Source organism: Lytechinus variegatus, chromosome 6 (assembly GCF_018143015.1).
Source record: "Lytechinus variegatus isolate NC3 chromosome 6, Lvar_3.0, whole genome shotgun sequence".
In the NCBI taxonomy this organism is placed as follows: domain Eukaryota; kingdom Metazoa; phylum Echinodermata; class Echinoidea; order Temnopleuroida; family Toxopneustidae; genus Lytechinus; species Lytechinus variegatus.
Window position 1 is genome coordinate 11,400,438 of NC_054745.1, and position 15,339 is coordinate 11,415,776.

The 15,339-nt window shown below is 37.0% G+C and overlaps 1 protein-coding gene across 1 annotated transcript; it reads left to right on the forward strand.

Annotated features, from left to right (window-relative positions):
- The first annotated feature begins 2,823 nt into the window (after positions 1-2,823).
- On the forward strand, positions 2,824-12,036 carry LOC121416998. The gene is made up of 4 exons (XM_041610539.1): positions 2,824-2,957; positions 6,001-6,284; positions 9,883-10,193; positions 10,717-12,036. The coding sequence occupies exons 2-4, from the start codon at positions 6,002-6,004 to the stop codon at positions 10,849-10,851; spliced, it is 729 nt and encodes a 242-aa protein (XP_041466473.1). The 5' UTR covers positions 2,824-2,957; position 6,001; the 3' UTR covers positions 10,852-12,036.
- Positions 12,037-15,339: the final 3,303 nt, after the last annotated feature.

Here is a 15,339-nt window from a genome sequence, read left to right on the forward strand (position 1 = left end):
CCCCCGCCTGTACGCCTGCCCAGTGCCTTAATGTAGGAATGGTCCCTAAAGGGGGGGGGTTGAAGAGCCCCTCAATGCTTGATATCTGGGGACTGGGGCAGAGTGGCCCCCGTTAGCTTTTTTGCATAAAAATGTTGTATATGCAGTCCATTCCCCCCTCCCCCCGCTCTTTCAATCCTCGGCAGCGTGTTATTAAGCACTTTTTCTTGGGGGGGGGGGTTCTTTTCCTTTTCTTTGTTTTCTAATTTCACTTTTTGCCAAGTCCATTCTTATTTTATTTCCTGCTTTTGTCATATTTTATTTCCTTTCCCTCTCTTCCTAATCATGCTATATGTTTATTGTAGATCTATTTCGGAATGATTTGTTCTTTCTTTAAACGACTTATTCTGCAGACTGGTGCTTAAGCTTGGAGCTTGAAAGTGATGGAGGCCACCCTTTTACCCAAGAAAAAATTGTTCCTACAAAGGTATTCAGTGTCCAATGAACACTCGTTAGACTGGTCCAAAGGAAATATGGACACTGTCCATATTTCCTTTCAGAAGGACCTGTCCAGTTTTAAATTAAAATGAAAAGGAGCCGTTTCTCTTGTCTCTAGTACCTCCAATTCGGTTGACTATATTGCGATTTTGAACCTTGTTTTCAAAAGTAATTGTGAACGCACAAAATACATGTATTAAAATGATAATAACTCCGCGCGAAGCGCGGAAGCTTAAGTGTTTTATCAATTTTTCTTGCCATAAAAAGGGTCCCGAGAAAAGGGTATTCTCAAATATATATTGAAACTTTCTTTGGAAAGATCAGATTTGATTACAAACAATTTAGCATCAGTGCATATTTTTAACTCGCAAAACAGAGGAGGAGATTGGTAAAGGAAGATATTCCTCCCCGCGCAGAGCAATGAAACTCTGAATTTTCAAAGGGCGGACGTTTCATCAAATGTAGATATCTCTAATACCCAATCGTCTCTAATTCAATTGATTTTCTAAGATTATTGAACTTCATTACAAGGAAAATAGTGCGCATGAAGTTGAAACTTCTGTGATTTATTGAAATTATCTATCTATATAATAAAGGATGATTATTTTTTTTTACTTATCCTGAAGCGCTTCATTTTGAATATAAAGAAACTTAAGTGTCATTCAAAATTTCAAACTGAGGGCGCAAAACAGGACAGGAGATGAATGTATACAGGGAAATGACATGAAGTTTAATACAATTTGATAAAAAAATATTGTACTTTTTTTTATACGACACGAATTCCATACCTTCCTCTTTTTGAATTAGGAACCTGTTAATTTGCCCCCAAATTATGGTTGTTTATAGTAATGAGCTGAAAAGCGGGAGGACTGAGCTGACTTTATGGAGGTGACGGCAGAAACTGATATAAAGATTTTACCCGCTCGGAGCCGACCAGACCAGAAGTTGCGCGATCAATTGAAAAAAAAAAGATAACTTCATATATTTACTTCGGCCTAACCTTACTCAAATTCATGCCCTAATGTATACAATTTTAACTTTAACTGGCAAGAAGCACATAGCTGACGTGGAAAAACAGGGTTAGAGAAAAGGTAGGGGAACAATGGAGAACTTCAATATTGTCATTTAACCGCGCGCAGCGCGGAAGCAAAATTCATATGTGATTTTAGAGCAAGAAGAGTGAAGGAGTTTCTCTTTTGAGAAAAAAATAAAGAATAAAAAGAAAAAAAACACAAAGCTACCTTTCTTCCCTTTCCTCCCTTCCCTTTTCCTTTTCTCCTCTCTTTTTTCCTTTTTTTTTCTTTTTGGGGACGTTTTTTTTTTTTGGGGGGGGGGGGCGACCGCCCCCACCGCCCCCCTGGCTACGCACCTGGCTCATACACCCGAGAGAGTGAGCGAGCAAGAATCTTGACCATTTTGTATTTGAATTTCCAATATCATCATTAATATCATCGTCAATAATTATTATCATTTTTATTGTTATCATTATTATTATCATTATTATCACTATTATCTATTATTACCATATTTTATTTCATTTCATTTTATCATTATTGTTTATTTATTTATTTATCTATATTTAAAAAAAAAGTTTATTGGGGGGGATATAAGAAAAGAGGTGCCTCTTCATTGCACCTCATGATACCCCGCAGGTTGTGTGTGTCATCAAGTTATGTCTGGATCAATCTTTAACGTATAACCATCTCATTTTTTGATGTGTGATTTCATTCTTTTTTCTAATTTACTGTTGAATTAATTGTCAGGCACCTTGATCATTCTTTGGAGTGGATAGGTGAGCATATGATGATAACAATAATGATAATACAAACAACAAATAAATTAGAATTCGACGATCAAACGGTCAATTTTTTTCCGTATCCGAAAGACGTGACCAGGGGAGCGTTTCATCAATATTTTTGTCCGACAAGTTGTCAGATCTGACAAGTTTCTTGGTTTTTGATTGGCTGAGAAGGATTGTTATTATGGCAACTGTCGGATAAAACAGGACTTCTAAGACAAAATATCCGACAACTCGTTTCATGAAATGCTCCACAGGCTAGGGCTCGAACCTCGAACCTAATTCCAGTACCCCCCCAATACCTCATCATGAATATGGGGGTTCCCCTTATTTACTTAGTCTTAAACTAGTCAAAATTACAAATTCAAACAATTTTTTGTCAAGCAAAAATTATGAATATGATTTTTTAAAGTAAACATTCATAAAAATTGGATTTCAATATTATTGATGAGTAGAGTCTCCCACAAATTTACAGAAAATGTAAATTACATTTTTTTCAATAGAGAAAACGACTGTTCTTCTAAGTTAAGCCTTTTTACTTTTTGATCGATCGATCAATGATGTGTCATCAGTGAGGAAGTGGCAGCATTCGGAAGCGATATTTATCTCACTTAGTCCACTGAATTCCCCTTGAATTCTGACTTAATTTGCGTCTACCCGATGGATTTTAGTGAAACTTCAGGTAAGTTGATACCACCTTCGTTTGTCCTTGTCTTATATGACGTTTTGCGAAGCTGTGACTTGCACAGCTTTGATTGTGAATGTGATTCCTGGTGCATGCTGGTTGTTCAAGTCAACATGTTATTTAGTGTGTGGGACTGCACGGAATGCGGTGAAGGGGGCATGCCATAGGGCCTAGGCATTAACTGTTTTTACTGTTAGACTTAGTGGATCTGACACGACTGGATCTTCTAATCTTCTTCTTCAGGTTACATCTGCCTCCTTCAGGATTGAAGATTCTGCAGATGGGGATCGGATCTGGATGGTTTGATATACAAACACCTGGGCTCCGTAACACAAACTTTACTTTGCGATGAATTGCAAATATGAAAAAGGCAAAAAGGCAGTGTATACAGCCACACGCGTGTGTCTTTACCATCCAGCCACACGCGTGTGGTTATATCCAGAACACCTATCTGTGGATACCGCCACACGCCGCCAGTAATAACAGTAAAACACGTACCGGTATGTAGGTCTGACCGTCTATCACGATCAAATAACCTCATTTCGTCATTAAATTCTTACATTCTAAACCACTCTGATTTCTTTAAATCATTTCAATTTCATTCTCACCGTCTTCTTTCCTTGCTTTTCTTGACTTGTCTTGTTAGAAAAGGCCGCAAGTTAAATAGCAAATTTCCACACTTTTTCTACTTGTGTCGATTCTCTACTGACTCTAGGCTATGTGCGCGTACGTGCGTACGTACGAAACCCAAACTGTGTATGTCTACTACTGCGCTGCGCTAACGCTGTATGGGTCTGCCACCGCGAAGGAAGCCAGAATCGACACAAGTAGAAAAAGAGAATTTGCTGTTAAACAGACGACCGTTTGTAACAAGACAAGAAAAGCAAGGAGAGAAGACGGTGAGAATGAAATTGAAACGATCTAAGGATATCAAAGGGGTTTAGAATGTAAGAATTTAATGAAGAAATGAGGTTATTTTGATCGTGATATAGACGGTCAGACCTACATACCGGTACGTGTTTTACTGTTATTACTGGCGGCGTGTGGCGGTATCCACAGATAGGTGTTCTGGATATAACCACACGCGTGTGGCTGGATGGTAAAGACACACGCGTGTGGCTGTATACACTGCCTATGAAAAAACCGCTCTGATTGGTCCCTGGTCAATATTTTAATTAATGCGCGTGTAACATTGATAATGCTTGGTCAGTTCATTTAGCGATTGATCGCTAATCTTTGTGTTACGGAGCCCAGGTGTCATGTGTAGCTATCCCGCTCATTAAACATTTTTGTTGTTGAAATTATGATTAACAAGTTAGATTACTATGACTACCCACTCACACACTACGAGGTATGTATGTCTATGACGTATGACTATGTCCATGATTTAAATTTGAATTAATTTAATCATCAATATAGTAACTATAAGTTAGATGTTCTCCCCCAAAATTATTTTCTTTGACTTCGTATAATCATGAATTGAAGGGGAAGTTAAGAAATGTAAAAATACCATAAAGAATTATATTGCTGAACAATAACTGTATAAAAGTGTATAAATTGTTATTAATTTGAATGATAAGATGACTGAGTCAAGTCTCACTTAATTAGATCAAATTCCAGATCCAATCTACATGTATAAACATGTAAACATGGTAAACTTTTGGATTTGTGACATCATATTTTGACATATAAAACGTTAGATTTTTGCAGCTGCCCCATATATAATTGTTGTATAATAAAGTGTATGGATTTTAATTTTTTTATTGTTCATGATGACTATGGGTAGATCTTGTTTTCTCCCAGAAGCGGGTGTGAATTTCTGTGAAATTGTCCAATTTTGGAATAAACCTACTGAAGCGAAGGGAGTCTTGAGGACTCTATGATGATGTGTTTTTTAAATCCTTTGGCATATGCTTCTTCATCATTGGAATCTTGAATCCCATCCCATGTATGTATAAACGACACATGTAAACACAGATGGATTTCCCTAGGAAAACCATCTTTTTTATTAAAAATCACGTAAATGGTCGTGAATTTATTAATCTCTACACCTTCCGCCTGATGCCGAGGAAGGTTTAAAAAATAGTAAATTAAAATATTAAAAATAGAGGTTTCTTACCAGACTGATGTCATGTAGATCCCTCGATCCAAATGTACCGGTACACAACGCAAATACAATAGGGTCGTCCCTTGAACCGCTAACATACATGTAGGACGGTTAGCTATGCCGTTTGGAAGAACAATTTATAGATAAAAATGGTTATTTCACTTGATAAATAATTAGCACTATTATACTAATTTTTCATAATCACATAATAAATATTACTTGTGAAATGATAATTTTTATTTATAAATTGTTCTTCCGAATGGCAACTCTTTATGCAATAGGCCTGTGGGTGGAGAGAGAGGTAAATGTAGACAAAGTCTTGCCAAAGGACATGAGTGTTACAGTGGTTGTGAACCCCGGACTAATCAACTGAGTCATAGCACAGATCTCCACTATTTGTATTTTAGAATGACGTCACTTGACCCAACACCTCGAGATGCCTTGGAGATCAGCTATATCAGAGAGCAGCTGGATCCTTACATGTACTTGTGATTGGAGGAGGCTCGGTCTATTATCATATCCTTCCTCCACAAAAAAAACCCTGATGACTGAAGAGTCTTTTTATATTTTGTTCTAGTATCATGTCATTGGATCCTGAAACTCCTCCAGATACTTCGGACCTCAATTACATCAGTAATACCACGGTCACATTTGATCTACAACGGCCGTACGGCGAGTCGAAAACAGCCGTTTTATTCATTTTTACTAAAACCACTTATATGTATATGGAGCTGGTACAAACAAATGTTGAAATAACTGTTTTCATCTCGCTGTACGGCAGCCGTAGAACAAATGTGACCAAGGTTTAAGCAGCTCGGTTCTTACTCCTTACTTTTTTTTTGGGGGGGGGGCGAGATTAGAAACCAAGCCTTGGCAATTTTACAATACACCAATAATCCACAAGACTTTTTATCTATGAATGTTTTTTTTCAGGATGACATCACTTGACCCTAAAACTCCTTTGGATGCCTTGGAGCTGAGCTACATCAGCGAGCAGCTCGGTCCTTACGATTGGAGAAAACTCGGTCTCTACCTTGGCATCACAGAAGCTCGACTATCCAACTGGGAGATGCAGTACATGAGGAACATAGAACAGGCCGCCAGTCAGATGTTGTACACATGGCATAATAACCAGCATCCATCACAGGAACGTGGGTTGCTGATAGAGGCGCTGAATAAGACTAAGCTCAGGTGCCTTGCTGAGAAAGTCAGAACGGGTGAGGCTTGATATCAGTACTCGCTCTTACTTTTTTTTCTCCCCCCCCCCCCCCCCCCGGTCCAGAGATGCCAAGTTCAAAGACCAGCTATGCATGAGATTTTCTGTGAATCTGAGTGAGATCACAGACATTGTGTACAATGTATATGGGGATAGGCTGTGATAGTTGCATTAGACAGAGATTTGAGGGTTGAACAAGAGTCCAAAATGCATGAGTCTCACGCATAATGCGTGAAACTTGGTAGCTCTGCTGGTCTTTCCTTCCCTCCCTGTTTTTTTTATTACGTAACACAAAATATGGAGAAGGGCAATTCCACAGGTTGGTGGACATGAGCTTAAAAATTCAAATTCAATATTTTCTTGATTTTTTTTAATTTTTAAAGTCCTTCATACATGATAGTTTCAGGAACAAGAAATAAAAAGTTTATTTTCATATGTATACTTTGGAAAAAAATGGTCAGAAGTTGTGTCTTTCATTGTGTACCAAAATACAAGAAAAAAAGTGAAAAGTGAAACATGCCTTATTACCATTTGTTATTGCAACAACATACCACTTTATATATTTCTGAAGTTTAGAAGAGTCAAATTACTTAAAATACACAACCGCTTTTCAAATAAATTTGTAGTACTCATTAAAAAAATGAATATTGCAACCTGCTCAGGTGATGTAACGTGAGTAACCGAAAAAATGACTTTGTTTTCTGAGAGAAAAATTCTTCACAGTTAATTGGTGGGATTTTAAATTCTCTTCCTTCAAACAATCTTTGACACAGTGATGACTATAAAGATTATTAAAAAATACTATTTTTTTATAAAAATGATGAAGAAAAACTGTAAAGTGAGTAACTTTGTAACGTGAGTACCCATCATGTAATGTGAGTAACAAGTAAAAATTATTCAGTTCGGTAACATTTTCTGTGGGATGTCAAGTTTTAAGTGTTATGGTGAGTTGAGAAGTTATATTTGATTAATTAAAAGCAAAATGAGGGTACATCTCTTTGATGCGACTCTTTGTTCATCAAAATATCAGTGGTCATACGATTACTCAAAAAATTGAATATTAGTAGAAGTATTCACAATGCGAGAGTGCATTAGTAAGACTTGGTTTTGATTAACCAAACTTTAAAGAGTGTTCGAACAACACATTGAATGCCCTTACCTGTAACCCTATCTAGGCCGGGGTATTTTGGGAGTTGATATGGCCCGGGGGGGGGGGGCTCCCAGGCCCCCTTGAGATCTCGGCCATTGGCCGCACGATCACGCCGAAAATTTGCGTGCAGGTTGTTTTGGACATAATCTACAATATTATACAGTAATTCATTTCATGCAAAATGTTATGAAGCGATTATGCTAATTTATGCATAATTAGTAAGCGAAATCATACTTTTCCCTCCTACTCCCTAATAAAGCTCCAATTGTTCCAATTTTTGGTATAAAATCTCTTTTTGATGTTCCTAGCAATGAATTTTACACACATTATTAAATTTTTATTTACATGTGTGTTGTTAATCATACATGGACAAAATGTAACATGAGTAACCGTAACGTGAGTAACCATATTATCTGCACCCCAAGAAAAAACCATGTGTTCTTTATTTTTTTAATTATATACAAAGTTTGTCTCCCTAATATACTTCTTTGAAATGGATATAATCAACTTTCATAAAAGCCTTGTATGAGGAGACTTTTCACTTATGTCGACTTTTCATTTTATGCATGTCAAAATCATGTAACGTGAGTAACCGACACATTCCAAAGATTTGCCAGGTGCATAATAGAATTTCCCACGTTTTGTTTTTATACAAAGGAAAGTCAGACTGTGTACTTTGTTGTGATAAGGAGATGTTTAGAACTATCAATAATAATGGAGTTACAGCTCCAAGTATGAGTCAAGGTGTCTCCAAATGTAATGTGAGTAACCGTGGAATAGCCCAGAAGCTGCTTGTCTTTGATGTCATAAAGTACAAAAATGATATAATCCTCTTATTCTTTGACAATTTTTTTCCACTTTCTATTACATCCCTCTATTCCCGGCTTTAAGAGTACTCTCCCTACAACCCCTTCAAGATGATAGATAGATAATAATAATAATACCATCATGCTCATATAGCGCATATCACCTTCAAATGCGTCTCTGTGCGCTTAACTGGATATTATTACCCTGGCATTAGCCTCGCAGCCTTTTACAGCGCGATGGCATTTCTAGGAATAAGTTCTTGCCAGGTACCCATGTACCTCACCTGGGTCGAGTGCAGCACAATGTGGATGAATTTCTTGCTGAAGGAAATTACGCCATGGCTGGGATTCGAACCCACGACCCTCTGTTTCAAAGTTCGAAGACTAATCCACTGGGCTACAACGCTCCACTAGATAGATGGATAGATAGATAGATACATGTAGATAGATAGATAGCTTAGATAGATAGATACGTAGATAGATAGATATAGCTTAGATAGATAGATTGTGTTGTGGAATTCTAGAAAGAAATTTTAACTGAAAGTGAATTGTGTGTCTGGGAAATGACTAGTGTGTATCATTGTAGCATTCAATTATATAAACCCCTCAAAAAAAGTTTTGCAACTCAGTTTTGGGGGATGATATCTTTTTGGTTAATGAAGTATAAAAGATGAAACTGGTATCATTAGAAAGCTGAATTATTCTTCTTTACAATGACATGCCATTTGCTATGATTATGTAATCATGAAATATGCAATCACCCTGAACATCGAGAAAAGTCAGAATTGAATTGTTGCAAAATGCATTGATTTCTAACAAGAGTCTCCATTTCTATAGAATTTCTACCATGCAGGCGACAGTGAATGCACTCGGTCCATCCTCGAAACAATTGGAAATTCGCTATTGCAAACGACGCATTTTGCAACATTTCATGTCTAACATTGCTGCATATTTATTATGTCTGTGTATTTCATGATAACACTAGCATTACAAATGACACATGATCGCAAAGAGGAATAATCATACTTTCCAATGATACCACTTTTACATATGATGATGGCACACTAAGAAATTTATTAGCACTCAAACTTGAGTTGTGGAATTTTTTTTGAGGGGTTTACTTCAACTCCTATTCCAGCCTGTATCCCCTTGTGTGATATCTGTCATGATTTGAAGATGTTATGATTGTTTTATGTATATTGATTCATTTGTTGTATTTCATCATACGATGTAAATTTTACCCAATTCAGCCTTGGGCTGTCTTGTGATTATTAATAAATACCTTTTCAAATTCAAACTTTCACCAATGTATTCAATTATTTGTATGCTTTTATTGAAGCCAACTTATTGGAGGTGCGATAGCTCAGTCGGTAGAGCGGGGATTCGTATTCCGGTGACCTGGGTTCGATTCCCACTTGGTGCACTAGTGCCCTTTGGTAAGGCATTGCCATTAGTCCTCATTACCAGGTCCTTCGGGGAAGGACCTTAAGCCGTCGTTCCTCTGGTTGCTTGCTTACAAGCATTCATGCTTTCTTAGCAATCGGGTAAAAAATCCCCACCAATCACCTTTTTTTGTAAGGGTGAACTTGAACATCGTATGATCCTTGAATATATTATGACCTTGAATTTTTATCCCTACACAGGTGAATGTCGGCGCTCTGTTCCCCAGGGCATGAGACCGATACCTCCAGAGCCGATGAACCACCACCAACAGCAGCCCAACTACCCTCCTGCGCAGGCCTATGAACCCCTGGCTAACGTTCCCCCAGCCCAGCCCCAGCCCTACAATGCCCCAATGCCACGAGCCCCCCATCAGATGAGCCACGAAATCACTGAAATCAAGTTACGGGACCTCTCTCACAAGCTTGGTGCGGAATGGAGAATGGTGGGAACTTTCCTCGGCTTTAACAACTCGGAAATTCAAGTTATGCAAGAACAGCATCCAGTAGTAAAGGTAAGGTCTTCTTGAAGTTCTTGAATGCTAGCTTTGATCTTTGTACAGATAATGCACCAAATTATTGATTCTGTTATATAGGAACTAGGCAGGAACAGCTTTCTGTGTGATATCAACTGTAAAAATTGTTGTTCTAAAAATTGAAATTGAATTAATTTGTGCATGGAATTTATCGTTAGCCATATAATTTCTTACCCCTTCTGTAAGAAAGAAAACTCTTTTTATCATGTTCTATGAAAGAATGATGATTTTGATGATCCACAGCATTCATATTGCACTATTTTTAAAACATTCATAGGTGTAGGATATGATAAACCTTTATGGTGGAGCTGCTCACACGATGTCACAAATAAGAAAAAAAAATAATTTCCCTTAGTCTTTAATAGATTTTCACGAAACCTACTGGTACCAATATATATTTTTCTAAATTTTCTGCTTTGATTAAACACGGCAACAAGAAAACCAACCCTTATTCCTGACTTTAAAACATCACTTCCTCTTGTTCTCTGTCTTCCCTCTACAGGAATGTATATTCCAGATGTTACTTCAATGGCGAAACGTAAAGGGCGTCGAGGCTACCAAGGAGAAATTAAAGAAGGTACTGAAGCGATCGCAACGTGAAGATATAGTAGATTTTGTTGATGAGCCCGATGATTGATTCATACTTTACTGAAACATTGACCATGAGAACACTTCAAACCCTGCAATATGATATTGATAATATCGTTATCTGTTATCTTACGGAAAGCTGCTGATCTGTACATCAAAGCCTTTAGGAACGAAGGAAGGTCCGCAAGTTGCGATGGGACGATCGCACGAAAGGGCTTATGCAAGAACCGTCTTTCCATTTATTATGATGCACCATGTGAAACGCATTTTTAAAAAAGGACCGAGAGATCTACCTGCAATCATATTTCATTCGTCCGTTAAAGTAAACAAAATCTTTGTTTATAAAAAGATGGGATATCTCATGAAATTGTATGAAAATTGATTTAATAGCTAGCTAATGAATTTTATTTGTTTATCATGAATTTCAGAAATATCCTGCATACAGTGCATCATAAAACATGGGCAACACGAAAGACAGTCCTTGGAAAGACCCTTTCGTGCATTCGGCCACTGTATATTACATTATGACTGGGCGGTATGACAACAGGGATTTTTTTGCTCTGCGACAGACGGAGGGAGGGTTCAAGAACATAGAAAATGTATTGAGAATGACCGTCAAATGACAAAGAACAGCTGGGAGGTCTTTGTAGAAAATGGATGAATCAAAACAAAAGTTTTGTCTTTGACTCGGGACAAACGGCAAATTTGCAATTTTTTGTCAGCTCCGAAATTTCATCAATTTTCGTCCAAGACCTCCCATCAGTTTTATACTGTGTTGAACGATCCGGAGTCCAGACTAATTTGGTTTCCCATTGGAACATTATTATGCCAAGAAGAGGCCTGCGGGTCACAGTGATTGACTTCACTTTTCGCCTCCCAGGTACAGGTGACGCCAATGTTTTAAAGGACCCCTAGAGATAACCAGCTCATTTAACAAAATTGATTTTCTTGTCTCAAATGGTTGGTCTCTTTAGACAGGTTTTTTACTGTATCATGGCACAGATATTTTATTTAATAGACGATCCTCTATTATGACAGTGGTGTATGATATTATTATAATGACTTTATTTCTTTAAATACATTACGAGAATTCAGCCAAAAATTGGCTGAATCGAGTCACGTGAAAGCCGTTCCACGGGCAAACTCCATTTTTGTTTCTACCGCAGCTACTGCCAAAAAATGTTTGCTTGATTGGGAAAATTAAAGGCTTTTATCTCTTAGCCTCCCTTTAACAAATTTCATTTTCTCTTTTAATTTGCTATTATTATTTTTTATTATTAGTACAATGAGTTCAATGACAGAACATCACAAGACCCAGAGTTCAGTATAGCACCTGACAAAGGTCTGATCTGATGGAAAGGATCATAAATATGTTACATCAGCATAGGAAATACATGAAAGCAAGAGGATATATTCCATCGCGGAAGAGGTTTACAGTACACCATGCATGCAGTCCTGGAGGGACCGAGATGAGAAAAGTGGATTAGAATTGGAGGTGAATTGGAAGGCAAGAAAGTGGAAGTTTGAAAGTACTAGTATAGTAATCTTTCCAAATGAGTTTCGTCCTTAAAAGGACTGTAAACCAGGTGGGCGTTTCATGAAAGGACTTGTCGGACATTTTATCCGACAGTTACCATAGGAACAGTGCCTCTCAACCAACAGAATCATGGAAAGATGTCAGATCTGACAACTTGTCGGATGAAAATATTGATGAAACGCTCCCCAGAACGAGTGGAAAGCCGAGTAGTAGGCAGGCTTGAATAGATGAGAGAAGGCTGGGTTGAGACGGCAAATAGAGTGGTAGCAGGAGCAAGAGAGTAGACTCAACGTTTCGGGCAGGTTGACTACTACTCGGCTTTCCACTCCCGGTTTACAGTAGTGCTTTTAAGGACTACACTCATTTCAGAAAAGAATACTCTACTTTCAAACTTCCACTTTCTTGCCTTTTCAATTCACCTGACATTTCTATCCACTTTTCTTATCTCGGTCCTTCTTGGACTTCACACATGGTGTACTGTAAACCTCTTCTGCGATTGCTCATACCACCATCCAAACCTTCAAACATCATCAGGATATATTCTTCCTCATGACAGCCAAAATCACAGTTAAAATTTGCAAACTGGAATAACTTTGGGAGAACCATCTTTTCTAAAGTTGCCTCCAAGATCTCCCAGGATCAATATTCAAGATCATTTAGAAATACCAATATTCTACGCACTGCAAAGTAACGAGATAATGTAGAATATTGTTCATTTAGCAAAAATTAAATAGCCTTTGAAATGAAAGAAGCCCACTAAAATTCAGCAGTCACCCAAATTTTGAAAAAATAGCCCATAAATAAATGAAAAAAAAGCCCCTAAATCAAAAGTATTTCCTAATATGTTCTGATCCAAATGCTGTCATAAATGGGTTTTGAATTTCAGGTGACCGGGGGGTGGGGGGTTTCACAAAGATTTAAGTCTGACTTAAGAGTCGCACTTAAAATGCCGACTTGTATAAGATATTTACATGAAATCTTTTCGATTTATACGAGGTAGTGCGAGTCCTCTTGACATGATATGTGATCAACTGTTTTATACTGCGTGTAACTAGGCATTTAAGTATGACTTTTAAAGAGTATGTAAGTCTTACGGTACTTAAAATCTTTGTGAACCCCCCCGGTCACCTTAACACGAAGCGTATTATAATCATTAATCATATAGCCGACTTTCATGATTGATCATGTGTAATAATTCAGTCATAGCCTGTATATAATCAATAACTCTTTGTTTCAGAGAGCCCAGGCCTCATGCAAAGCTATAAACAAATACTTAAGTTGTGAAACTTATCTGCATATATTTTGTTGCTTTTTTTTTTAAATACCTGTATGTACTATGTCAGATTTTTATGCTTCATTGTACTATATTATTGACAATTGTTATGTATGTGAGTTGGTTGTATGTTGTTTGTTTTGATCAAGTCACACCATGTAATGATGAAAACATTTTTCAAATATTTAGCAGATGTTCATGTTTGTACATTATTAAAATCGATTATTATTACACAAAGTTCTCTGAGAATCACTTATGTTTTAATGTCATGACATTTAGAGATGATCCGAAAGCTTTTGACTCAGTGAAGGAGGGTACCCCTTATCATCAAATCATAGAAAAATATATTTCATATGAACACCTTTGAAAGATTGAGTGTATGACAACAGTTCATACATCATTTGTATTCTGTGTGTATAACAAGTAATTCTTGAACATGCCTTAACATCAATATTTGCTTTTTATGTGCATAAAACAAGATATACTAATACTTTAAAAAGCCTTAATCTCCTTATAAAATAAGTTTCCATACCAGCCTGGTGCAATTGGTATAAAAAAAAAACTGATTAAAAAAAAAGTGGTTTGAAAGACTGGTCAATGTTCAGTCGCGGGGTCAAACGTATTTAGGATATGTTTCTTTTTTAGAATAGCTAAATGTTTTCCCCATGCTTTTTCTTTGTTTCTTGTTTTTCCTTGTTTCAGAAAAGTGTTCGGGCCCACGAGACAAAACTTGTCTAAGGGGTGTTTGGAAATAATTTGTTCTCGCATGTGTACAGCGATACATTTGACTTTGAAGTTTATGCAACTCTAACCATATCTACATGTAGATCCATATAAAAATGATATTGTAGTAATTATTAAGACTTCTCATGAAACCGGGGGATGGGGCTGATGATCTCAACCGTCGACCGCGACGAAATTGACATGTTCATTACCCATGGCATTCTCTACGCAAAGAATTCATGGTCTTTTTAGAGCTATAATGTGAAAGGGTGAAATTTATTATTCATCATAACTGCTATCATTAGTAGGATGGTTGACTGGTGAAAAACTGTCTTCTTTTGAAACACATGCTTCTGAGCTACAGTGCCTTTTTACCAAAACTACAATGCACAAACAAATAACAAGATTATCATTTTCAATTTTCTTTTAATTTATTCCCAAATCACAAAAAATCTCATATCATTCAAGATATACATCAATCCCAATACATAACTTGATAACACTGCATTTAAGTTTAGTTGACACTACATAAAACAAATGATGCACAGTCAACGTACAATGTATATGAAAAATACATTAGTATTCCCTTACAAGAAAAGAGAATCATCTTCTCCATATTTCATCCATTAAAAACAATTATTTTAAACATTACATTAAAAAGATATCTGAAAGCATGATTCCTCATATCTTAACAAATCAGTTTGGAATTTTTCATAAATCATCCCAATTTTCATCCATGAAAAACAAATTCAACATTACTTAAAAAAAAAATCTCAATGCATGATTCTACACATAGTCTCACAAAATTGATTAAAATTTCCATTGCTCAGTAAAAATACAAAATTTAACGTGTTTTTCTTCCCCTCCTACCTAACTTCATTATTTTCCTCCTCCATTCTTCTCTTTCTTTTTCCCTATCTCCCCCTTTTCCTCCTCTATTCTTCTCTTTCTTTTTCCCTATCTCCCCCTTTTCCTCTATTCTTCTCTTCTTCCCTATCTCCCCC